At 48.4% G+C, this 27,197-nt stretch overlaps 1 protein-coding gene across 12 annotated transcripts in view; it reads left to right on the forward strand.

Annotated features, from left to right (window-relative positions):
• The window catches only part of AGFG1 (ArfGAP with FG repeats 1), a 227,273-nt gene that overhangs the window by 189,062 nt on the left and 11,014 nt on the right, over positions 1-27,197 (forward strand). For 7 of the 12 annotated variants that reach the window (XM_029615206.1, XM_029615208.1, XM_029615203.1 and 4 more), the window contains 5 exons: positions 133-316; positions 2,864-2,943; positions 9,364-9,456; positions 20,405-20,503; positions 26,717-26,758. In XM_029615206.1, the coding sequence (XP_029471066.1) occupies positions 133-316; positions 2,864-2,943; positions 9,364-9,456; positions 20,405-20,503; positions 26,717-26,758 (498 nt within the window). The remainder of the gene's footprint in view (positions 1-132; positions 317-2,863; positions 2,944-9,363; positions 9,457-20,404; positions 20,504-26,716; positions 26,759-27,197) is intronic. The other 5 variants (XM_029615204.1, XM_029615205.1, XM_029615210.1 and 2 more) reach the window with 5 other exon arrangements.

Here is a 27,197-nt window from a genome sequence, read left to right on the forward strand (position 1 = left end):
ACACTGTTCCTGGAGGAGAATCTGAATTTGTAACTGCACGCAGTTTATGAGCATTGCTGTGGGGTGAACATACCTAATAAAATATAGGTACCAGCAATTTCTTAACGTTTTGCTCTGCTCTTCGTTTTCTAGGTGGTAGTGGACAAGGAAGTGGCTACAGCCCTGCAGTTAAAGCGTCGGCAGGTCCAACTGGGTCAGCTTCAAGTCTGCCAAGTGCATCTACAGACAAGTATGCAGCTCTAGCAGAATTAGACAGTGTGCTCAGCTCTCCAGCAGCCTCTAGTAATGCATTTCCTTCCACCAGTAATGTTAGCAGGTACTCTTCTTGTTGGAAGTTCAAAGTAATTCTCTTATTGCTTCTTAGCAAAGAACAGTGCACATGTGCTGTAAACAAAACCTGGTTTTTATTCCGGTTTGTTTTCTTTGCTTTGAGTTATAAACTGAATGAGAATAGTTCAGGTTTAGTAAGAAATTCATCATCTTGCCACTAGGGCTGGAAACTGGCAAGTGACTGCTAGGTCTGCAGCACGAGCAATCTTCTTGTGGAGGAGCAGGCAGAAATTTTTTTTTTCATGCTCTGCTGCTCTAGACGTCTCCTGTGGCCTGTTGGTTTTGATCAGCTAGAGCAGTGGTTCCCAAATTGCGGTCTGTGAAGCAGTCACAGGGAGTCAGCAGATACAGGAAAAGGATAAATAGTCTCTGTATGAGATGGGACATGCTAGTCAGAGCAGCATCAGCCATAATGGAGGCGAGAACAGGCCACCCAGCTTTGAAGTAGGAGGAGTGATGGGAGAGGGAACAATGGCCATGTGGCCCATTATAGTAGGAGCCATGGGGGCTACAGAACCCGAAGCAGCAGGAGCCTGGGGGAGCCTGATCACTATCGGTGTTATGCACCCAAAGGAGGAGCTCTAGTAGCAGCAGGACCAATGGCAGCCCGTGAGGCCAGGAACAGCAGTACATCAGCAATGGATGAGGGAAGATAGTGACTGAGGGTGATGGGGACTAGCTGGAGAAGAGAGATTGATTGATGGGGCTGAGGAGATAACACAAAGTGAGGGACAGGGAGGGAGAAGAGAGGCAGGATGGGCTGTGATGGGAGGAGTGAGAAAATTGTGGTTGAGATTCTAATGGGGATTGTCTGGGGACAGAGAGAGAGACAGGGAGACTAGTGGGTACAGTTTGGGGGAACTCTAAACTTTTTTGGTTAAAGGGGTCCTTGACCTAGAGGTTGAGAGAGGAGGAATCCTAATGAAGTACAACATGGGAAAGGGAAGTGGGGGTTGGATGGGGGGGATAGAGCAAAGGGGGAGGGGGGGAGGCTGTGGAGAGGAAGTTCTGACTGCAGGGAGGGATAGGCTGGTGTTCAGCAGAGAAGAGGGAGGAAGAGCATAAACATCTGAGGTAGGCAAGGAAAAGAGTTGGAGGAAGAGGTGTAGATAGGTTGGCAAGATAGTGATAGGGAGGGATAGTAGGAACAGGGGAGAAGAAATATCTAGACGAGAGGAAGCACACAAGTACCAGGAATCATAGCTTTTGTACTGATGTGCCTACATAAAGTTTGTGGCTCTATATGTACCAGAATATCCTTCGCCTGTCCCCTCCCTCTTCCTTCCCAGTAGTTTTCCAAACTCTGTGTAAACAAGTCTGGTAGGCTGTAAATGTGTTTACCTAGTGATGGAACTAGAGATGATATATTCACCTTATGTACCTGTATTTCCATAAAGAATAACTGAGGTTTTATCAGTGACTAACATATAAAATAAATTATGGTACAAAAGGTGCTCTGGGATCTGCTGGAATTCAGGAATGTTTGGAAGAAATCTTTAAAAATAAAAAATAAATGGAATCTGCAGTGAGGTCACATGTTGTCAAACGTAGTAAGCAACATTTAGGTAATGTGAGCTATACAGCTTCAGGTTCCTGTGCTATCGCCTGTGTTTTAATTAGAATTGTCACTTCTCCCCCAATCTACCTTTTTTTAAAATGGTATTTCCTGAGGATGTGTGCTTCAGAGTTGTAACCGCTGCTGAATGGCATGGGGGATACTGAACGTAAACATTGGTCATATAACATGAAACTACAATGATTCATGGTTCCTAAGTAATACTTCTATTCCTTTCCCATTCTAGGTCTATGATGTTTCTTTATGATTTAGTTTAATTTTTTTCTCTGTTCTTCCGTGTGTGGGTTGGAAGTGAGTGGGCTATGTAAGTTGGTAGGAAGACTGGAAGCATAATTAACTTGGATTTATTATCTTCAGTCCTTTTAAGTCCTGAATGCTACTTGAGCACAGGGTTGACATAATGGGATTTTAGGCATTTTGAAGGAAGTTGCCAGCATAGTCCCCTGTGAAATCCTGAGAAGGTACCAACTGACTGATTCACTATGAATAGCATAACAAATGACAGTGGTTTAGCTCGTTCAGTGATGATTATTCAGAAATCTCAGCTCAAAACTTGAATTGGAGTTATAAATCCATTTCTTAGATGCTATTTGCCAGGAACCTCATGTGGTCACCATGTGCATCACTAGACAATCTTTAGGTAACTACTCCCATGTCAGTCCTCCCTTTTAAACCTTTTTTGCTTGGTAGCTAGTGCATACCTCCTTGCTTCTACTTCAGTCTGCATATCAGTGATAGTGGTTATCATTTCACATCACACAAACCATTACTGCATTCAGTCGTTTCAACTGGTATGAGGAAATCACTGCATCAGTGTTATAAAATATTTGTGCTTGCAGGTTGGTCCTATTTCTGTGCTTCCTATACGCTTAAGCTTTTAGTGCAGGTTTTCTATTTTTTTCCAACGCTAGTCAGCTCTGCCGTGTCTGAGCCCACTGCCTTATTGATCATTTTCAGAAGTGTTTTTGGAACAGTGCCAGTGGGTGCTGCTGCACAGGCCCATACTGCACCTTCAGCTGCTCCAGGATCATTTGGAGGTAAGTGAAATGTCTACTGAGGTTCAGGAAGCTTGCAACACCCAAGCTTCTCACCAACATCCTTTTCTCCCATTCTGTGCCTATGGGGGAAAAACAACCTGAATAAATGGCAGCAGACCCTTAGTGTCTAAATGGTAAGTAGCAGTAGTGTTAAAACTGTTTAAATATTCACACCCAGAAAGTTAGCACTTTGAAAATTATTTTTTTGGGCGAACTTGATGTTAGGAAGAAAGCCAGGGTGGTAATTTTCTTAACAGATCTGTAACAGCACAAAATTGATATTTAATAACATGATAAATAGTTGAAGAGTGACCTCTGTAAGGTCTTGAAAAGTAGTGTAAAATATATGTGGACAATTAAAAAAAACAAAACAAAAAAAAAAAACAAAGCAGATGTGGACATGAGGGGCTAATAAAGAAAAAGAAAAGTGAATTAACATTTTTGGAGAAAGATTAAAGCATTTTATTGAGGGCATTTACTTAAACATTGCTGTTAATTTTGTATTATGTTTTGAACAAGTTTAATAAGTGTTCTCCTAGGACAAGCTAGATGGTAGTCCTCGCACATGGGTGACATCATCAGATGGAGCCCAGCATGGAATGTTTGTCAATTTCTAGAACTTTGACTGGCCCTCTAGGCGTGCCCAGCATGCCACTATCCACTCATCCATGTGGAGTCCCTCTTCAGTCTCTTTTTCCGTGACGCTGAAGTCTCACGACGTGGAGCTCGCATTCTTTTGTGTAGAAAACCTTTTCTTCCCTTCCCAAGTTCTGTTGGGTCTCTGTGTTTTGGGGTTAGTTATCGGGCGTTGCGGTAAGTCATTCGTTGTTCATGGTCGATTACAGACATTACTACCTTCCAGTAGCCACCAGACATCGACCATGCACCGCATTCGTTCTTTTTTTCCCCCACAGCGTCATCCGGCTTCCACCGTTGCCCCCAGTGCCCCAGGACTATCTCCATCACAGACCCCCTTGAGGTCTGCGTTTTGTGCCTGGGGGAGGTTGCACGATGTCTAGGGCTGCGAACTTTGTGTCCAAATGACTTCTAAGGGCTGTTGCGCACACCTCGATAAAATGGAGAAGTTTGGCGTGAAAAAGTCGGAACTCTCAACCTCTGCTTCTGGGGGCATCGACAACAAAGGGTTGGGAGGTCTTAGCGACCCCGACTCCTTTGGTATCTCCCGCTACTGGATATCCAGCTGGAACTGGGTGCGAGGGACTGTCCGATGTCTATTTCTTCTTGTTCTAGGTTGGGATCCTCGCCATCTCCCTAGGCTCTGGGGAAAGACCGGGCTGAGCATTGGGAGAAATCAAGAAAACAGTTATCGATTCTTGTCACATATGTCCGACCATGGGAGTGCACTGGCACCAACCGCGATGCCCCCAAAGCGGTCCCGGGCTGAAGAAGCTTTGCCTTCCTTGGAATCCGAGGGGCCACGGCGATCACCACAGATTCCAGGGGATGGCAGAGATCCCCTTTATGGTTCCAGAGAGGATCTGGTTTCACCGCTGCCTCCTACTCTAGCTGTCCTGTCATCCTCAGCATTCGAGGAGGAGTTGGAGAGAGACATGTGCGGCTGGCGGCCAGCGGGGCATCGAGCCACTGGTTCCATCCTGACCGCCACCAGAGCCCACTCCATCAGTGTTTGCACCTTTGTTGGAGCGGCTGGATCTGCTGCTCAGTGTATTGTTGACGCAGCCTGTCCCGATGCCCCAGGCCCCCTCGTTGACACAGGGTGCACAGATGCGACCTCCACCGGTGGCTATACCAATGAGTGATTCCTTCGACGAGAATAGGCCGTCGGGGTCGATGGCACCACTTTCACGCAAGATTCTTCGACCAGTGTTAGCCCTCCCTGGTCTTTCGGAATCGATGCTGTTGGAGCCACCGATTCCCTCTGTGCTCCCGGTACCCACAGGGCCTTCAGTGCAAATGCACCCTCTGGTTCCAGCAGTGCCTTTGGTGCCGCCAAGTCAGTCGGGGTTTCGGCATAAAAGCTTGCTAGGTTCTCTACCTCGTGTCCCCAGGCACACCAGGAGGATGCCTCCTATGACCCTTAAAGTGAGGCGTCCCCATCCTTCATGGAGGAATCCAAGGACTTTCCCTCCAAGCCATCTCCTCCTGAGGCGTAAGTCTCCACCAGAAGACTTAACTTTTGCTGGGTTCGTGAGAGCCATAGCGAATCTGTGCCTTTTCAGTTCCTGACCGAGCAAGATTTCAAATATATGATGCTACAACCCAAGAAAGAGATCTAGGTGTCATAGTGGATAACACATTGAAATCGTCGGTTCAGTGTGCTGCGGCAGTCAAAAAAGCAAACAGAATGTTGGGAATTATTAGAAAAGGAATGATGAATAAAACGGAAAATGTCATAATGCCTCTGTATCGCTCCATGGTGAGACCGCACCTTGAATACTGTGTACAATTCTGGTCGCCGCATCTCAAAAAAGATATAATTGCGATGGAGAAGGTACAGAGAAGGGCTACCAAAATGATAAGGGGAATGGAACAACTCCCCTATGAGGAAAGACTAAAGAGGTTAGGACTTTTCAGCTTGGAGAAGAGATGGCTGAGGGGGGATATGATAGAGGTGTTTAAAATCATGAGAGGTCTAGAACGGGTAGATGTGAATCGGTTATTTACTCTTTCGGATAGTAGAAGGGACTAGGGGACACTCCATGAAGTTAGCATGGGGCACATTTAAAACTAATCGGAGAAAGTTCTTTTTTACTCAACGCACAATTAAACTCTGGAATTTGTTGCCAGAGAATGTGGTTCGTGCAGTTAGTATAGCTGTGTTTAAAAAAGGATTGGATAAGTTCTTGGAGGAGAAGTCCATTACCTGCTATTAAGTTCACTTAGAGAATAGCCACTGCCATTAGCAATGGTTACATGGAATAGACTTAGTTTTTGGGTACTTGCCAGGTTCTTATGACCTGGATTGGCCACTGTTGGAAACAGGATGCTGGGCTTGATGGACCCTTGGTCTGACCCAGTATGGCATTTTCTTATGTTCTTATGTTCTTATGCTGGAAGTCCTGCAATTTGTGGACACTCCAAAAGAGGTGATGTGCAGTACCAGAACATGACATCTTTCAAGATTTGTTAGTCAGCTATGGGAACACCCCATTTCCATCCCACCAGTAAACCAGAAGACTGATGCTGTCTGTCTGGTGCAACCCACCCCGGGATTTGAACGCTGCCAGCTTCAACACCAGTCGGTAGTGGTGGAATCTGCCTTAAAGAAAGCGAAGAGATTGTGGACTCATGCCTCAGCTTCTCCAGGTCGTGAGCACAGGGCCCTGGACGCTCTAGGAAGGAGAATCTTCCAGGGGTCCATGTTGGCAGCCCGGATTGCATGTTATCAGCTCTATATGAGCCAATACTCCAGAAACCTCTGGAAACAAGTCCAGGATCTGGTGGAGTGCCTTCCACAGCAATTTCAGAAAAATTTCCTGAAGGCTTCTATGGCTGAGGGAGTTGGAGGGCAAGGGAGCCCTTAACAGAGGTGCTGCTCTTTGGTTGCAGTGGCTTACAGACTATATTTCCCCATTTTAGGGACAGCCCTGTCTGCAGACAGGGGAGTCCTGGTTCATACAATGAATGTTCCATTTACTGGACTGTATGCTTCCTTGGGGGGGGAGTATATGCTCTCATGACTGAGGCATCAATATCTAAGCCAGATTCGGGGCAATCTGTTCCATGATCGCCCTTGCCCTGCCCTAATACCCTTAGAGTTTCCAGGCTGGTGAAGGAATCCTGTTTGACAGGGTTTTGCATTTGTGGCACCCCGGCTTTTTGTTTTAGTGAAATACTTCTGGATTCTTTCCCTGTGGAATTCACTCTTTAAGCTGTTCCAAGCAGGCTGAGGGCTCTATCTCGGTGCGTAACTCTCTACTGGAATCAGCAGTGAGTTATTCGCTTAGGGTTGTTTTACAACTTAGTGACTTGTGCTTACACTGGCAGTCCAGCAGTCTACCTCTTTGTGTTCTTCGCTCCTTCTGACTTCCAGTTGGAATATTTTTTGTTTGGGGGGGGGGGGGGAGGGAGAATCTAAGGCATTCGTAGTATTTTAGAGTATACTTGCAGGGAAAGATGCACCACTTTTTCCCTATATTTTTGCCAAGCTCTGGCATTTAGCTTTTTTCACTTCACTAGGTTGCTCACCGCAAGTATCCTGTAGACAGGATGGCTAGCCCTGCCCTTGACTGTGCAGTGTGGGTGAGCTTCAGACCTAACATATCTTCATGCTCAGGGATTTGGGCTAGCAATCGGGATTGCCTTTCATCCCCTGAAACTCTTTGCTGTCCTGCTGATCAGCTCTGTCTGGTGCTTTGGCACGTAGTGTCAATCATCAGCAACAGCAGCAAGGTCTGTGATAATTACAAGCATTGCTAGGGGTTTTCTGCCCATATTATGCTTATTAGCCAAACATGGCCACACTTCTGCAGAGGCATTCTGTCCTTTGGATGTAAATGGACCACAGTTTTTCTGGGGAATTCTCAAGCTCCAGTTGGTTTTTCATAGAAACATAGAAATGATGGCAGAAAAGGACCAAAATGATCCATCCAGTAAGCTTATGGTAGTTTGTGCTGTGCTGTGTAGGTTACCCCATGCTTATGTTTCCCAGGGACCTCGTTGGTTGCTGTTTGAATCCAGTTCCTTGTTACCCCCATGCTTATTAGTTTTTCACTCTAGCCCCCATTGATTGCTGTTGAATCTAGTTCCCTTTTATGCCTTGCCGTTGAAGCAGAGAGCAATGTTTGAGTTGCATCAAAGTATCAGTCTTATTGGTTAAGGTTAGTAACCACCTCATCAGCAAGTTACCGCCATACTTGTTTCCCCAGACCGTAAAAGTCGGGGCCCCCTGTTGCTGAACGAATCCAATTCCCCTTTTCCCCCTGCCGTTGAAGCAGGTCTGGGGCCTGCCGCAACCAAGCAAGGCCCTGCCTTCCAGGAGGTAATTATCTTCAAGGCATTCCTGATCACCCGCATAGCCCAAGCAAGGTGACTGCCTAATCGAAGGATGGGGGCATCCGGTCTGCTGCTGCTCTGGGGCTGGTGGGCCCTGGTGACAGACAGCCCTCATCACATCAAAGTAGGGTATACACTGCCTCCAACTGGTGACCCCTCAATTGGTGACCCCTCTCCTGGCTCGGGTACCCCTGCCCACTGTGACAAGAGAACAAACATAACCAATTCTAACTACAAGTCTGACTAGTAGATATAACCATATCGTTAAAAGTGGGTGGGTGGGTTTTCAGCGAAGGCAGCAGCGAAGGCAGCAGCGCAGGGGATATGGAGCCTCGGCATGCTGCCCAGTTAAGTCCCCCACACTGCCTCTGCCCCTTGGAATGGCCCCCTATATACAAACATCCTTGGCCGACCTGACCCACCCCCAAAGCCCCTAGGTGTCATCACCGAAGAAAACTGTGCGATCTTCATCTGAGAGTCGTCCTCTTGTGTAGCCAGGAGGTTCTAGACCTACTGTTAATAGGGTTTACTAATCTGAAACCTTGCTTGTAATGTTTTCAGTGATGTAGAGTGTTTTTGTTGGCACTTACATCATTCCCCTGCCTTGGTCTCCTCTGCTACACATCGGGATTTTGTGTCTTTTCTATGGGTTTCTCTTCGGAACCCAACTCTTTTTTTTTTTTTTTTTTTTTTCCCACCTAGACCCCTTTGTGGATCAGCTGCCTCACAGGCAAAAGGGAAGAGAGGTGGTGCTTTTAAGCACGGTACAGTTTCCTGCTTGGACAGCCTGTAGCTTGGGATTCACCCATGTGTGAGGGCTACCATCCTGCTTGTCATCTGAGAAAGCAGAGTTGCTTATCTGTAACGTGTGTTCTCCAAGCACAGCGGGATGTTGGTCCTCGCGAAACTCACCCGCCTCCCATAGGAGTTGGTTTCTCCATGTATTAGCTTATATTATGGACTGAGGGGACTCTGCCTAGAGGGCAGGGTGATAACTACAGCTGCACATGCTCAGTAGGGCATGTTTGAAAGTTTTAGAGTCTTTGAGATCAGACTTCCGTGCCGGGCTCCATCTAATGATGTCACCCATGTGTGAGGACTTAACATCCTGCTGTCCTCCAGAGAACACCTGTTACAGGTAAGCAACTCTGCTGACTGGGGGGAAAGAAATCCCTGTCTAGTTGCAAATGAAGGCTTATGGTGCCAGATAGCAGCCCTGGTTCCCATTTGAACTGGAAGTACCATGACGTTTTTAATGATGCAGAAAAATTTTTAAAAAGTATGATTTATCTGTGAACCAGCACCCGTGTGTGGAATTTATATATGTAAATATTGTTCCATATCGCATGGGTTTACATATTTTTAGACTATTTTGTCTTGTCAAGATTAGCAAAGGAGGTGAAGCTAAAATCTGAATAAAACACAAATACCTCTAATTTCCAGGTGCAGGTATTACAAATCCATTTGTGGCAATCCCTGTTGCACCAGTCGCCCCGGTTATGAATCCTTTCCAGATCAATGGCAGAGCATCAGCAGGTAGGAAGAAGACTCAATTTCAGGATATAGAAACACAGAATTGTTGGCAGAAAAAGACTAAATGGCCCATCCAGTCTTCCCAGCAACTTTCTTATGGTAGTAACTGCTGCTCCGTGCAAGTTACCCCCATGCCTCATGTTAAGGATAGAAATATTTAGTCAAAACCAAGCAACTGTCACACCCATAACAAAACTACTGCTGGCAACATTTTTATGTAGTGAGCAGCTTTCCTGATCATTCTGACAGTGCCGCTTGAACATCCTTTGCGTTTGGACTTGGCCATTGAAGCAGTTCTCTGCTTTATCCCTCATATCAGCATCTCAGTATCCCAGACCATAAAGCCAGGGTTAGCTATCTTCAGAATCCAATATCCCTCCTCCACCCCCTTCAATGCAGAGAGCGATATTGCAATTGCATTAAAAGCATCAAGGCTAGTTTAAGGGTAGTAATCCCCCCATGACTTCTGTTAAGGGTAATAACCGCCGCACCATGCAGATTTCGCCCATGCATCCTTTTTTTTTTCATTATCTAGAAGCCTTTAGGGATCCAAAGTGTTTATCCCATGCTCTTTTGAATTCATTTACTGTTTTCGTCCTCCCCACCTCTTTTGGAAGGGCATGCCATGCATCCACCACCCTCTCTGCGAAAAATTAGTTCCTTATATTGTTCTGAGTCTTCCCACATGACCTGTAGTTCTACTGTTTTATTTTGCAACAGAAAAGGGTTTGACATTCGTGCATCGTTAAAACAGGTATCTGAAAGCCTGTATCATATCTCTCCTGGACCTCCTCTCTTCATATTCAGATCCTTCAACCTCTGCTCATAAGTCTGATACAGACCCCATGCTATTTGGGTCGCCCTTCTCTGGACCACCTCCATCCTGTCTCTGTCCTTTTTGAGATATGGGCTCCAGAACTGAACACAGTACTCCAGGTGAGGCTTCGCCAAGGACCTGTACAAGGGCAGTAACACCCTTTTCTTACTGGTTATTTCTCTCTCTGTGCAGCCCAGCATTCTTCTGACTTTAGCTATTGCTTTGTCACATTGCTTTGCCGGCTTTAGATTGCCAAACGCTATCACACCAAGGTCCTACTCCCAGTTCATGCATATTAGTCTTTCACCACCCCCCACCCCCATCACATACAGCTCTGTTAGATTACAGCACCCCAGATGCATGACTCTGCACTTCTTGGCATTGAATCCCAGCTGCCAAATCCTTGTCCAGTCTTCAAGCTTTCTTCAATCACTTTTCATTCTCTCTGCTCCTTCAGGCGTGTCCACTCTATTTGCAGATGTTGTTAAGAACTGAAACAGACAAACGTGGCCTTCTGTCCCTTCTGCAATGACGCGCTAAAAGATATTGAACAGCACCAGTCCCAAAACTGATCCCTGTGGCACTCCACTTATCACCGCTCTCTTCAGAGTAGGTTCCATGTGCCATTTCCCTGTACGTACCCGGATCAGTCCAGACAACCGGGTTGTGACTCCGCACCAGCAGATGGAGACAGAGCAAGACCTGTCGGGCTCCCTACATATAGTAAGGCGCCACCCACAGCCCCTCAGTCTTACTCTGTCTCCAGCAGATGGGGCAGGTTCACCCACAGCCTCTGGGATCCCTGGGTAGTTTTTGTTAGTTAGTCAGGGATAAGGCAAAAGTTTAAAAAAAAAAATAGTAAAGAAGAAAAGTCTCCCTCGGTCTGGAAGCCTCCCAGGGGGGTTGGAAGGTTCTGAGGGGACCATCCCCCCCCTGGTTGAGGCCGCTGCAGAGGGTCGAGGACCCGGCCCGGATCTGGTAGCAGCGTCAGGGGTGACACCGGGGAGCCCGGTTCACTCACCCCCGCTGGAGCAGAAGAATCAGGACCTGGGACAGCGGCGACAAGTAAAAAAAAAAAAAAAAAAAGATCTTGTTAGTTTCTTTTGGTTGTAGCCGCGCCGACTCTCCGTTCGTTGTTCTTCGCATGCGGGGGTCGGGTAGCTTAATAATTTTGAATAATTAGTGGTTTCTTCGGCTTGTTTTTACTGCGAGAACCGGCGGACGCCGAGGGGAGCTGCTTGCCGCGCGACGGGGTGTGCACTAATTGTGTATCGGGTGGTGAGGGGCCGTCCGAGGTCGGTCGGGGGGGCCGCTCTTGGGCGGAATGTTTGCCGCCGTGCAAAGCGAAAGCAGCAGTGCTGAGACGTTCCCGCTCAGTGCGGGAACGGCGGCCATTTTAGAGGTCGTCCGGGAGGCCACGCGGAAGGCTGCCAGTAATGGCGGCATGCCTCCCGCGCTTTCTCCACAACAACGGGCCCCCGGGGGGGAAGCCCTTTGGGGGGGGGGGGGGGCCTGGATCGCTGGAGGAGGCATCTTCAGGCTCAGAGGCCGCCTTTTCGTCGGACTTCGCCCTGCTTCTCCGGAAGGTCTTAAAGTATAAAAAGTCCAGAAAGAAGACGGGGAGGGCGACAGCCTCGGGGGGGCTTGGACGGTCGTTCACAGCCCCGGAAGAGGACGGCTAGGGATAGGTCCCGGAAGGACCCACCTAGGGAGAAGCGGCCGCTGCGGGGCGTCCCGCAAGACACGGACACAGTCTACTTCCTCAGAGGAAGGGGATCCAGCCGCAGGGGCCCCAGGAGGGGCCGGCGGGCCGGAAGAAGAGGAGCCAGTCCAACCGGGCACCGGCAAGGGGGCGCAGGCGGCAGATGGCGATGACCTGAAAGTAGTACACTTGTTCCGGAGAGATGAACTTGCACCACTCATTCCGGCCATACTCCGGGAGCTTGGAGTGGATGCTGCACCGGTAGAGTCCCGGCCGGGGGCCAAAATGGACCCGGTGTTGGGCCTTACGGGCCCGGAGGTAGCTTTTCCGTTCCACTTCTCAGCGTCCGACATTCTATTCCGGGAATGGGATACCCCGGAGTTGGGTCTGAAGGTGAGTAAGGCAATGGACAAGCTGTATCCACTGCCAGAGGATGCGCTGAAACTTCTTCGCCTTCTCAGAGTGGACGCAGCAGTGTCGGCGGTAACAGAGGTCCATGATTCCCGTCACAGGTGCGACGGCACTCAAGGATATTCAAGATAGGAAGCTGGAGATGCAACTTAAAAAGGTTTTTGAGGTCTCGGCCCTAGGAGTCCGGGCGGCTATTTGTAGTAATTTTGCTCTACGGGCCGGGCTGCGCTGGGCTCAGGTGCTCCAGGCAAATGCAGGTCTCTCGGAGGAGGAATCCGCACAGGCAGATCACCTGGAAGTGGTGATCGCTTACAGCGCGGATGCATTGTATGACTTGCTGCGGATGTCGGCCAGGGCCATGGTTTCCGTGCGCAGTCTCCTCTGGCTTCGTAATTGGGCGGCGGATGGGTCGTCCAAGGCTCACCTTGGCCCCTTACCGTTTAAAGGGAAGTTGTTGTTTGGAAAACAGCTGGACGACTTGATGCAGTCGCTTGGAGAGAACAAGGCTTTCAAGTTGCCGGAGGACAGGCCCAGGGTTCGGACTTCCTTCACCACTAGGAACCGTTTTCGGGGGAATAGACGTCAGCATCCACAGAGATTGTCCGGTTCCTCTTACCGGTCTGGATCCTCCAGGTCGTCCTCGTGGACTCAGTCCTTTCGAGGGAAAAAGTTCGGGAGACAAGGTGGTCCTTCGTCGGGAACGGGGCCTAAGTCTGCCCAATGAAACGTGGAGGGTCCATTCTCCGCGGCCGCCTCCGGAAATCGTTCCAAACGTAGGAGCCAGGTTGGCATTGTTTTCCGAGGAATGGACCAGAATAACATCGGACCAGTGGGTCCTCAGTGTGATAAGTCAAGGTTACGCTTTAGATTTTGCACGAACTCCGGCAGACAAGTTCCTCGTGTCGCCCTGCAAGGGGCTAGTCAAGCGCGTAGCGGTGAGGGATACCCTCTGACGGCTGGAAGGCCTGGGCGCAATTGCTCCTGTGCCACCGAGACAGCAACGAAAGGGTTGGTACTCCATTTACTTCGTAGTACCAAAGAAGGAGGGCACGTTCAGACCAATTTTAGACTTGAAGGGGGTCAACAGGTGCCTTCGTATGCCACGCTTCAAGATGGAGATGATTCGGTCAGTGGTGGCTTCGGTTCGACCGGGCGAGTTCCTAGCTTCACTGGATCTCACGGAGGCGTACCTTCACATCGGCATCCAACCGTTCTATCACAGATTCCTCAGGTTCTGTATCCTGGGCAGACACTATCAGTTCAGAGCTCTCCCCTTCGGGCTCGCCACTGCTCCGCGCACTTTTACCAAGGTCATGGTAGTGGTGGCAGCCCAGCTCCGGAGGGAGGGTCTTCTGGTACACCCATACTTGGAGAATTGGCTTATCCGGGCCAAGTCCGAACTCTTGTGTCGTCAGGCGGTCTCCAGGGTCTTACAACTCTTGCGCTCCCTCGGATGGGTGGTCAATCTCGCCAAGAGTCAACTGGATCCCACCCAGAGATTGCTCCCTCGGATGGGTGGTCAATCTCGCCAAGAGTCGACTGGATCCCACCCAGAGATTGGAGTACTTGGGAGCGCTGTTCGACACAAAGCTGGGCAGGGTCTCGCTGTCCCAGGAGCGGGTGTGCAAACTGCAAAGTCAAGTGAGGCGCTTGTTGTCTCTGCGGTACCCTCAGGTGTGCGATTATCTGATGGTCTTAAGCTCTATGGCATCAACGCTAGCTTTGGTTCCCTGGGCCTTTGCTCATCTACGACCGTTGCAATCAGCTTTGCTTTCCCGATGGAAATCGGCGTCTGAAGAATTTCACCTCCCGCTTCCGCTCACGGACCAGGCAAGGTCCAGCCTGCAATGGTGGCTTCACTCCGATCTGACATGCGGGGTATCCCTGCTCATGCCCAATTTGGACGGTAGTCACGACAGACGCCAGTCTCTATGGCTGGGGAGCGGTCTGTCTGGGACGCTCGGTGCAGGGACTGGTCCAGGGAGCAGTCACAGTGGTCCATCAATTGCTTGGAGACCAGGGCAGTGACGCTGGCGCTACAAGCCTTCCTCCCGCTGATACGGGGGAGGGCGGTCCGAGTGCTATTGGACAATGCAACCACGGTGACCTACATCAATCGCCAAGGCGGGACGAGGAGCCAGCTAGTGGCGGAGGAGGCACACCGATTGATGCGCTGGGCGGAGCAGATTCTCAGCAACATTGCGGCGTCTCACATCGCCGGCGTCGACAATGTCCAAGCGGACTTCCTCAGCCGCCATCATCTGGATCCAGGAGAATGGGAGCTGCCCGAGGTCGCTTATCGTCTCATCTGCGACAGGTGGGGACAGCCACACATGGACCTGATGGCCACCGCTCAGAACACTAAGGCTCCTCTGTTTTTCAGCCGGCGGAGAGAGCGACGGGCAGAAGGCATCGATGCGCTGGTACTTCCCTGGCCCACGGACGTGTTGCTGTATGTGTTCCCTCCTTGGCCCCTGATAGGCAAGGTACTTCGGCGAATAGAGTTCCACGCGTCGGATGTAATTCTGGTAGCGCCGGAGTGGCCACGGCGGCCTTGGTTCGCGGATCTTCTACAACTAGCAGCGGAACCTCCACTTCGGTTTCACGGGGACGCGACTCTCCTCTGTCAAGGACCCGTCTGTTTGGAGGACGCGGATCACTTCTGTCTCGCGGCTTGGCTTTTGAGAGGAAACGTCTGAAGTTCAAGGGGTATTCGGATGTGGTGGTAGCCACTTTGTTGAGAGCTAGGAAGCAGTCCACATCCTTAGCCTACGTTCGGGTTTGGGCGGTGTTTGAGGACTGGTGCAGGTCTCACAAGGTGAATCCCATACTGCCGTCCGTGCCCGAGGTCCTCGCCTTTCTCCAGGAGAGTCTCTCGAAAGGGCTGTCTTGTAGTACCCTTAGAGTCCAGGTAGCTGCACTCGGTTGCCTCAGGGGTAAGGTGCAGTGGGTGTCTTTGGCACTCCACCCGGATGTAGCGCGTTTTCTTCGAGGGGCTAAACATTTGCGCCCACCGGTACGGCATCCTTGTCCGTCCTGGAACCTAAATTGGGTTCTTTCCGCTTTGTGCGCGGCGCCGTTTGAACCAATAAAGCGGGCGACCCTAAAGGATCTTACTCTAAAGACGGTTTTTCTTATCGCGATCGCGTCGGCAAGACGAGTTTCGGAGTTACAGGCTCTGTCTTGTAGGGAGCCGTTCTTGCGGATCTTTTAGAAAATAGCTATAAAATCCTGTATCGTTGGTACATTACACCTGAGAAATTATGTAAATACTCTACAGGGCCCTTGGGTCATTGTTGGTGGGGATGCAGGGAACTAGGGACATTTGTTCATATGTGGTGGTCTGGACCGTGTATTGCTCCTATGTGGAAACGATTGCAAGATCTATTGTCAGGTATTTTGAATGCTAAAATCATCTTATCTATGGACTTTGCACTTCTTCATAATGTAGACAATTTTGATACTATATCTGATCACTCTCTGTGCCTGCAAGCTTGTATAGCACTTTGAATGGAGACTGCCAGCTGCTGGAGGATGCCCCAGGGACCTCAATTTCAGCTGTTTTGCGAAGATTGGATCGGGTCTGTACCATGTACAAGATAACGGCATATAAATGACAAAAACCTCAAACAATTCATCATATTTGGGACCCATATTTACGTTGGAGAGGAATTTTTTTTTCCGTTCTTCTTTTCGGCTGAGGAGAGTGAAAATGACCTATGTTAGATAAATTTATATATATAAATTTATAGCTTATGATTTCTGTACCTGGTTGGTAAGAGAAGGTGGGTGGGTGGGAACCTAGTGGTAATTACAAAATATTCTAACTGGTGAAGCTGTATTCTTGATTGTATTCTATTGGTCTATTTCTCACCAATAAACCATAAATAAAAAAAAAATCCTTAGAAACGGGAGTGGTGCCACAAGATTAGTGGGGGGGGCAGTGGATGTCCTGCTTCACAAAAATGGGAGCAGAGAGGAGGCTGGAAATTACAGTCCAGTAAGCCTTACCTCTGTGGAGGGAAAATTAATGGAAATGCTGCCAAAGGAAAGGGTAGTCAACTATCTACAATCCATTGGGTTGCAGGATCTGAGTCACTATGGTTTTACCAGAGGAATGTCAAATTAATTTGATTTTTTTTTTTTTGATTGAGCAACTTGAGAATTGGATCAATGAAGAGCATTTGATATGATTTATCTGGATTTCAGCAAAGTTTTCGATACTGTCACCCACAGAAGGCTCACGAACAAAATGAAAAACCTGGGAGCGGGTCTCAAAGGGGTAGAATCAATTGCAAACTTGTCGACGGGCAACAGCGAGTGGTGGTAAATAGAACCTTTTCTGAGGAGAGAAGAGTGATAAATTAATTGCCTCAAAGATCTGTTCTGGGGATGGTTTTGCTCAATTTGAGCAACATAACTGAAGGGGTAGAAGAAAATGTTTCGTTTTTGCAGATGTCACTAAGATCTGCAACAGAGCCGACACTCCTAAATGAATAGAATGAAAAATGATCTAAGAAGAGCTTGAGGGAGTGGTCAAAGTCTGGCATTAGGGATTCAATACTAAGAAGTGCAAAGTCATGCATCTGGGGTGTAGAAATCCAAAGGAGCTATATGTGATGGGGGCAAGAGACCAACATGCACGAACCAGGAAAGAGACCGCAAGGTGACAGTGCCGGATGAGCTGAAAGAGGCAAAGCAATGTGACAAAGTGGCGGCTAAGGCCAGAAGAATACTGGGCTGTATCTAAAGGGGCATAATCAGCAGGAAAAGGTGATATTGACCCTACAGGTCATTGGTGTGAGGCCTCATCTGGAGTCCTGTGTTCAGTTCTGGAGACCATATCTTAAAAAGGATAGAGACAGGATTGGAGCCGTCCAAAGAAAGACAATCATAATGGTATGGGGTCTGCATCAAAAGCCATATTAGATGAGACTCCAAGACCTCTAAATATGTATACCCTGGAGGAGAGAAGGGATGGGAGGGGGGGGGCAATATGATACAGACATTTAAATGCTTGAGGGGTATAAATAATGCATGGGAATCGAGCCTTTTCCAAAGGAAAGAAAGCTGTAGAACTAGGGATCATAAAATTAAGCTCCAAGGAGGTGGACTCAGGAATAAGGTCAGGAAATTTTTTTTTTTTTAATACCGACATTTGATCTGAGAAATCACATCGGTTTACATTCAGGTACTGTAGGTATTTCCCTATCCCCAGAGGGCTTACAATCTAAGTTTGTACCTGAGGCAATGGAGGGTAAAGTGACTTGCCCAAGCTCACAAGGAGCAACAGCAGGACTCGAACCCTGGTCTCCTGGTTCATAGCCCATTGGCTCTAACCACTAAGCTATTCCTCCTCCCTCAATTTTACCGGCGTTGGTTGTCAAACCCGCTGACAAACCCCTTCACAGAAAGGATGATGGATGCATGGCATGTTCTCCCGGAAGAGGTAGTTAAGACGATAACTGTAATGGAAATCAAAAGAGCTTGGAATAAACAAAGGGCACTAGTGGCTAAACGATGAAAATTTAAGGTAAGGGATAACTTGGACAGAGTGGCAGTTACTATCCTTAACAGAATAAAAATAAATCAGTTATAACGTTCTGGGTAGACTGGATGAGCCACTTGGGTCTTTTTCTGCCGTCATATACTATGTTACTATTTACCCTGAAGTTGCTGCTGAAATCTTGTTATTGCAGCTCCGGGCAGGACTTGGGTGCTTGGTGCTTAAAACCAAAAGTGGCTTCCCGCTGAGTTGTCACAGTGGCACACATTGATATTCTCAGCATTGATGGGAATGTGTAAGGAAATAGGTTTCTTTGCTGTGTCAAGTTGGCTTCCAGCTTTGTCCTTGGTGTAAAGCAATCACAACACAACAGTGCTTATCCCGGGTAGCAGGCAGGAAAAAGGTGCGTTTCCACAAATCCGCATTTCCACGACTTGGTCCTGCTTTTGACATGCATCCTGCAGAACTGAGTGCTTCTGGGCTGAAAACGTTCTCTGTGTGTTCCATTCATAAAATTTAAAGCGAGAATCTTTTACTGCTGATGTATAGCATATTTATTTATTTATTTATTTAGAATTTTTATATACCGGCAATCATGAAAACATATCTTGCTGGTTTACATAAAACAGGAGTGCATTATATACATAAAAACTAGAACTGTGGTGATCGAAGGTACAGTTACATTTAACAAGGGTAGCCTAACTTGGAGAAGGAAGAAGATAGGAGAGAATAGAAATGGTTAAATAATATACAATTTAAGTATAGTATACAAAATAAATGTTATATACAAGAGGCATGGTGTTTTAGGAGTCATTGGATTGTGTCATTGGGTTGTGTCCGGAAAAGCTTGCTTGAATAACCAAGTCTTAAGTTTTTTCCTAAAAGTTAGGAGGCAGGGCTCCTGTCTGAGGTCTGTAGGAATGGAATTCCACAGAAGAGGGCCAGCTGTGGAGGTGGCGCGATCTCTTATGGTAACGTGTCTGGTCGTTTTCGCTGGGGGAACTTGGAGGGGAGCCTCTGTAAGCATCTCTGGTAGGTCTGGTAGAATTATGTGCTTGGAGAGGGAATTGAAGATCGAGGGTGGTGAGTTGGTGTATAGTTTTGTAGGTGATAGTTATGGCTTTATACATGATGCGAAAGTATACGGGTAACCAGTGAAGTTCTTTCAGGACGGGGGATATGTGATCTCTTTTCCTTGCGCCTGTCAAGATTCGGGCTGCTGAATTTTGAACCATCTGTAGAGGTTTGGAGTAGGATGAAGGTAGACCTAGCAATAGGGAATTGCAATAGTCTAGTTTCGAAAAAATGACTGCTTGGATGATCGTTCTGAAGTCTTGAGCATGGAAAAGTGGTCTTATCCTTTTCAGGACCTGGAGTTTATAGAAGCAATCTTTGGTTGTTTTGTTGATGTGTGCCTTGAGGTTTAGCCGGTTGTCTATTATTACTCCTAGGTCTCTAGCTTGTGTGGTAGGCAGATTGGTAGGAAGAGTACTGTTGGAGGTGTTGTTCTCAGGAGAGATGAGTAGGATTTCAGTCTTGGAGGAATTTAAGATGAGGTGTAGGCTGTTGAGTAGTTTGATTTTTTGGTGGCATGATTCCCAGTAGTCAAGAGTATTAGAGTATGTGTCTTTGATAGGGATGATGATTTGAATATCATCTGCGTATAGGAAAAACTTTAGATTGAGGTCGGTGAGAAGTTGGCAGAGAGGAAGAAGGTAAATATTGAATAGAGTCGGAGATAATGACGAACCTTGTGGGACTCCTATGGCAGAGTCAAATCTAGAGGATTCCTTGTTTTGGAGTTTGACTTTGAAACCTCTATTGTTGAGAGAGGTTTTAAACCAGGAGAGGACGGTGCCGCTGGTTTAGGAGGATGACGTGGTTTACCGTGTCGAACGCTGCGGATAGGTCTAGCAAGATCAATAGGAATGAGTTTCCTTTGTCAAGGCCCAGTAGGATATGGTCTGTCAAAGATATAAGGAGGGATTCTGTGCCTCGATTTTTTCGGAATCCGTGTTGTGGGGCGAAGAGGAGATTGTTGTCTTCGATGTAGTTTGAAAGTTGAGAGTTGACTAGTTTTTCCATGATCTTGGCGATGAATGGAAGGTTAGCTATGGGGCGGAGGTTGTTAGGGTCCTTCGGGTCAAGGTTGGGTTTCTTTAGGAGTGGTGAGATTGAGGCCATTTTGAGATCATCTGGGAAGGATCCTTGGGCTAGAGAGCAATTGATGATGTTTGTCAATGATGTGGCTATTGTGTCTGGAATAGATAGAAGTAGTTTGGTGGGGATGTGGTCTGCAGGGTGAGACGAAGGTTTCATTCTTCTCAAGATGGCTTGTATTATATATTAGCGCACTATACGACCAGGAGCATGTCACTGAAGTATTTCTTTACTAATAAGAATTAGTATTGAGTGCTGCTATGACCCTGATCATAGGAAGGACAATCCTAGCCTCCAGATTGTCAAGAGTATTTCCAGAATGTGCGACGTTACCAGTGTTTAAAATTTGTTTTAGGGGTACAAGATTCTCACCCAGTTGGAATGGACATGGATTACCAGGCTGCTCAGTTTCACCCGTTTCATCAGCCATGCCTGCCTGGTTCAATGGATATGTGTAAGTATATGCTGCAATATTTCTTGCTGTTTTAGAGAGAGAGAGAGAGATTTCTTCTGTGAAACTGCTTTTTCTCACAGGACAAGCAGGATGGTTGTCCTCACAAATGGGTGACATCGAGGATGGAGCCCAACCACGGAAAACTTCTCTCAAAGTTTCAGGAACTTTGACTGGCCCCTACTGGGCATGCCCAGCACGGCACTAATCCTGCAGGCAGCAGGGGTCTCCCTTCAGTCTTCTTTTTTCCGCGCAGCAGTAGCCACGCGGTAGAAGAGCTCTTAACCACGTTCCTGACTGGAATTTGGAATTCGTTATTCTGAAGAAAATTTGCCCCTCAGGGGTCTCCCTTCAAATTTTCGGTCCGCGGAACTTCGGTGAGTTTTTGCCGTCGTTTGGTCGACTTACGTCGAGTTTGGCCCTCGAGGCCTGTTGGCAGTCGACAGTCCCGCGGCTAAATGTTTTGGCCCATGGCGTCGGGGTTCCGTCGGTGTCCGGACTGTACCCAAACTATGTCAATCACGGACCCGCACAGAGTCTGTGTTTTGTGTTTAGGAAGTGAGCATGATGTCCTGACTTGCACCAAATGCGCCCTAATGACACCAAAAGGTCGCAAAGCCAGGATGGAGAAGATGGGGCTCCTCTTCCATGCTCGCACCCAAACGCCATCGATTGCATCGACGTCATCGGAACCGGCACCGTCGAGGTCTCATCATCATCGACAACCCTCCGGTGACCGTCCGCCATCGATGTCTTCACGGCCATCGACTCCCGTCCCTTCCCCCGATGCTCGAGGGGATCGGAAGGAGAAACATCGCCATCGACGTCATAAGTCTCGGCCAGTCGAGGAATCGACGTCATCGACCTCCGCACTGGCCGAGCCACTGCCAAAAAAGTCTAGAGCAGAAGCGGCACCGTCCACTCCTGTCTCGCAGACACTGAGGCAACCCTCACCCCCTCGGGGTTTGGGAGCCGCGATTCCACCGATGACTGTGGTCCCTCCGGCTCAGCCTCAGCCTCCCTCTCCCGTCGAGCCGGGTCTTGTTACCCCAGGTCTCCGGGCAGAACTGGACCGGCTGGTCCAGGAGGCCATCGACAAGGCGATGCTACGGTTCCAGCCTCCTTCGGCACCGACTCCGGCACCGGTGGAACCGGTCACCGACCCAATTCCAGCAGCGCTAGCACCGCTGCTCGCCCGTATGGAAGCGCTTGCTAAAGCCCTTCCACCGGTACTACCCGGGTCACCGAGGTCATCGGGTGGAGAAACACTGTATCGGATTCCCCCTTCGGGGGTAGTTCCATCGATGCCTTGTCGTCCCTCGCCACCGATACTTTCCTCGGGGGCGATACGCACATCAGCTCCACCGAGAATACCGATGCCGACACCGATTCCTTCGATGCCAACACAGATTCCTTCGATGCTGATACCGGCACCGATTCCATCGAGGTTTTCCTCGATTCCCCCAGTGATTCCCTCCGGTTACTCGGAGCCTCAACCGGGGCCTTCAGGTACTCAGCCTCCTCGTGATCCTTATGACACTTTGGGTGATGATACCTCTACTGACACCGATGATTTACCTTCACCACCCTCTCCAACAGAGAGTAGAAAGCGTTCTCCCCCTGAGGACCTCTCTTTTATAAACTTCGTGAAGGAAATGTCAGAATTAGTCCCTTTTCAACTTCAATCTGAACAAGATGACAGGCACCAGATGATGGAATTGCTCCAATTCCTGGATGTCCCAAAAATCTTAACCTCTATTCCCATTCATCAGGTTTTTCTAGACCTTTTGAAAAAGAATTGGGAATCTCCTGGATCTGTCCCTCCAGTAAACAAGAAAGCTGACTCTACCTATCTGGTACAGTCAGCACCAGGCTTTCAAAAACCACAATTAGATCATCACTCTGTTGTGGTAGAATCAGCCCAAAAGAAAGCTAAACGCTTAAAACCACATTCTTCCATACCTCCTACCAAGGAAAATAAATTCCTCGATAGTATAGGACGGAAAGTGTACCAAGGAGCTATGCTGATTTCTAGAATAGCTTCCTATCAGCTATATATGACTCAATACAATAGGGTCATTCTAAAGCAGATGCAGGAGTACTCAGATGCTTTGCCAGAACAGTTCCAGCCGCAGCTCCAGTCTCTCCTAAATAAGGGATTTGAAGCTGGGAAGCACAAAATAAGAACCGCTTATGACATCTTTGATGCTTCCACTAGACTTTCTGCTACAGCCATCTCCGCCAGACGCTGGGCTTGGCTTAAGTCATCTGACCTACGACCAGAGGTTCAAGACAGGCTTTCTGACTTACCCTGTCTAGGGGATAATCTGTTTGGTGAGCAGATTCAGCAAATCGTTGCTGAACTAAAGGATCATCATGAGACACTAAAACAGCTCTCATCTATCCCTCCTGACTTGCCTCCTAAACAGCCATCTAGGAAAGACTCTAAAAAGTCTTTCTTCAGGCAACGAAAGTATTATCCCCCATCAGCTAAGGCTAGGCCAGCGAGATCTTATCATAAGACTCAACCTCGCCAGACTCGTAAACCAAAGCCTGCAGCAGCTCCACAACCTGGCCCTGCTGCTGGTTTTTGACTTTTGCCTGGAGAGCACTTGCCAACCCCCTCTTCCAGCCATTCCAGTGGGAGGTCGTCTGTGCCACTTTCTGGAAAGATGGCATTACATCACCACCGATCAGTGGGTGATAGCAATAATTGCACAGGGTTACCATCTCAACTTCCTGACTCTTCCTTCCGACTCCCCACCTCTACAGGCGTGGAGTCACACAGATCATTCTGTTCTTTTAGAGCAGGAAGTTTCTCTTCTCCTACAGTCAAACGCTATAGAACCCGTTCCTCCCTTACAACAAGGACTGGGGTTCTATTCCAAGTACTTCCTGATCCCAAAAAAGTCAGGAGGACTTCGTCCGATCCTCGACCTCCGGGCCCTCAACAAGTACCTTTGCAAGGAGAAATTCAAGATGGTAACCCTGGGCTCGCTTCTCCCTCTGCTGCAGAGAGGGGATTGGCTATGCTCTCTAGACCTGAAAGACGCATATACCCATATTGCAATCACGCAATCTCATCGCAAATACCTGCGTTTTCTAGTAGGCCGAAATCACTACCAATATCGAGTGCTACCTTTCGGCCTGGCATCCGCGCCAAGGGTCTTCACCAAATGCCTCGTGGTGGTTGCAGCCTTCCTCAGGAAGGAAGGTGTTCACATCTACCCCTACCTGGACGATTGGTTAGTCAGGGCCCCAACCCAGCAGATTGCTCGGTCCTCCCTGACCCTAACCATTCAAACTGCTATCTCTAGGGTTTCTTGTCAATTACGAGAAATCCTACTTAGTCCCATCTCAAATCTTATCCTTCATTGGGGCAGACTTGGACACCTTACAGGCAAAAGCCTTCCTTCCTCATCAACGAGCTCAAGCCCTTGTGTCCCTAGCTTGCCAGCTGCAGTCTCAACACACAGCAACAGCTCGCCAATTCCTTGTTCTACTGGGACACATGGCTTCCTCAGTTCATGTAACTCCCATGGCTCGTCTGGCCATGAGTCACACAATGGACTCTACGATCACAATGGACCCAAGCTGTTCAGCCTCTGTCCTCCATTGTTCGCATCACAAACACGCTCCGTCTATCTCTTGCCTGGTGGGCGAATCAGTGCAACCTCCTACAGGGCTTGCCTTTTCTTCCACCAGAGCCCCAATTCGTCCTCACCACCGACGCTTCCAACATCGGCTGGGGAGCCCATGTAAACAATCTACAAACTCAAGGACTCTGGTCACTAGAGGAAGCCAAACACCAGATCAATTTCCTGGAACTGCGAGCCATTCGCTATGCTCTCAGGACTTTTCAAACTTGCCTGTCAAACCATGCAATTTTAATTCAGACAACCAACCAGGTGGCCATGTGGTACATAAACAAGCAGGGAGGCACAGGCTCCTTCCTGTTGTGTCAGGAAGCTGCACAGATTTGGGCAGAAGCCCTCTCCCACTCCATGTACCTCAGGGCCACCTACCTGCTGGGAGTAGACAATGTATTGGCAGACCAGCTAAGCCGTGTCTTCCTCCCATACGAGTGGTCGCTCGATCCTCTGGTAGCGACCTCTCTGTTTCATAAGTGGGGTTCTCCCCACATAGACCTCTTTGCGTCCCCTCAGAACCACAAAGTGGACAATTATTGCTCTCTCATTCGGAGCCAGCTCTCTCGCCCGAGAGATGCATTCTCCCTCAAGTGGACAACCGGTCTGCTCTATGCATTCCCTCCACTTCCTCTTCTGTCGAGGACTCTCGTGAAGCTGCGTCAGGACAAGGGAACTATGATCCTGATAGCACCGCACTGGCTCCGCCAAGTGTGGTTTCCCATACTCCAGGATCTCTCCATCCGCAGGCACATTCCTCTGGGAAAGGACCCGCATCTGCTCACTCAAAACAACGGATGCCTCCTCCATCCCAACCTCCAAGCCTTGTCCCTGACGGCATGGATGTTGAAAGGTTAGTCCTTCAGCCATTTAACCTTTCAGATTCCGTTTCTCGTGTCCTGATAGCTTCACGAAAGCCTTCCACAAGAAAATTGTACTCCTACAAATGGAAAAGGTACACATCATGGTGCACTTCTCAGGCCCTTGATCCCCTTTCCTGTCCAATCTCTAGATTCTTGGACTATTTATGGCATCTATCGGAATCAGGCCTAAAGACCTCTTCCATAAGAATGCATGTCAGTGCGGTAGCCGCCTTCCATAAAGGTATAGGGGGTGTTCCTATATCAGTACAACCCCTTGTAACACGCTTTCTTAAAGGCTTGCTCCATTTGAAGCCACCTTTACGTCCTCCGGCCCCATCTTGGGACCTTAATCTGGTTCTTGGTCGCCTTCTGAAGCCACCTTTCGAACCTCTCCACTCCTGTGACCTAAAATATCTCACATGGAAAGTGTTATTCCTTTTGGCTATCACTTCCGCTCGCAGGGTTAGTGAATTACAGGCCCTAGTCATCTATCCGCCTTACACTAAACTCCTGCAGGACCGGGCGGTACTCCGCACTCACCCCAAATTTTTACCTAAGGTAGTTTCGGAGTTTCACATCAATCAATCCATCATACTACCTATCTTTTTTCCCAGGCCCCACTCCAACTCCGGGGAACAGACTCTGCATACCCTAGACTGTAAACGGGCTCTAGCCTTTTACCTAGACCGTACAGTTTCTCACAGGAAGAGCACTCAATTGTTTGTCTCTTTCCATCCTAACAAGTTGGGACAACCTGTGGGTAAGCAGGCTCTTTCCTCCCGGTTGGCGGACTGCATTTCCTTTTGCTACCAGCAAGCTGGCATTCCTTTCCAAGACCGTGTCAAAGCACACTCTGTGAGGGCCATGGCGACTTCAGTAGCACACCTTCGATCGGTGCCGCTTCCTGACATCTGCAAGGCTGCCACCTGGAGTTCACTCCATACATTTGCAGCCCACTATTGTTTGGACAAAGCTGGAAGACAGGATTCCATCTTCGGCCAATCTGTCTTGCGTAACCTTTTTCCAACATGATGTACCAACACCCTTCCACCTTCCCGGTAGGGTGCGGATGCCCTTCCCCAAATTCCACCCCAGTTGTTGTGCCTGTTGCACGCCGTTGGGTGCATTTGGTGCAAGTCAGGACATCCTCAGCTCGGTACTCACCCATTTGTGAGGACAACCATCCTGCTTGTCCTGTGAGAAAGCAAATGTTGCTTACCTGATGTAACAGGTGTTCTCACAGGACAGCAGGATGTTAGTCCTCACGAAACCCGCCCGCCACCCCGCGGTGTTGGGTTCTTTTTTATTTTATTTTTCGGCACTGCCTGTAGCTTTGAAACAAGACTGAAGGGAGACCCCTGCTGGCTGCAGGGTTAGTGCCGTGCTGGGCATGCCCAGTAGGGGCCAGTCAAAGTTCCTGAAACTTTGACAGAAGTTTTCCGTGGTTGGGCTCCATCCTCGATGTCACCCATTTGTGAGGACTAACATCCTGCTGTCCTGTGAGAACACCTGTTACATCAGGTAAGCAACATTTGCTAAATGTATTTTACTTTAACTTCAGTTTAAGAATAACAGGAAGATCATAGTCTAAATGTTTAGTGTTGTTTTTCTGTGAGCTGTGATTTATTTTTACAGTCATAACTTATGATTCATTGTATAAATCATTCTGACATTATATGGTCTCTTTTTGTGGCATTTTATATAAGGCCTCTCAGGAGCTATGCACCCTTCCATATTTCCTCATTTTGGTAGGTGCCCATGTTTGATATCTGAGTGTGTAGGGTTAATTTAAGGCACAGCTTTGTCCTTTTAGAGTGGAAAGCCCTAGCATCCAGCAGGAGTAAAAAAAAATCTTCCTAATCTGATGTCTGGTACAAAAAAAGAAATTGTATGGCGGTTTGCCTGTCATTGTTTGGGTAATCTTGCTTCTCAACGTCTGGTTAACATCTGCCACCGTACCCAGCACCAGGGGTAATCTTCAGTAGAACTGGAGATCAGCCAGAATAGAGCGCTGCTTCTGCTGGTGTGCACAAAGTGGATGGACCCAATAGGTAGGAAGGATTTCCATGCTGGTTAACGTGCAGAATTTCCCAGTCTGCGTCCTAACTGGATGCCAGGGCAGACCATTGAAAAGATGTGGAAGTTGTCTTCTAAACCTGTGTTGAAATTCTCTTCCCTGACATCTCT

The sequence above is a fragment of the Rhinatrema bivittatum genome, chromosome 9 (assembly GCF_901001135.1).
Source record: "Rhinatrema bivittatum chromosome 9, aRhiBiv1.1, whole genome shotgun sequence".
In the NCBI taxonomy this organism is placed as follows: Eukaryota; Metazoa; Chordata; class Amphibia; order Gymnophiona; family Rhinatrematidae; genus Rhinatrema; species Rhinatrema bivittatum.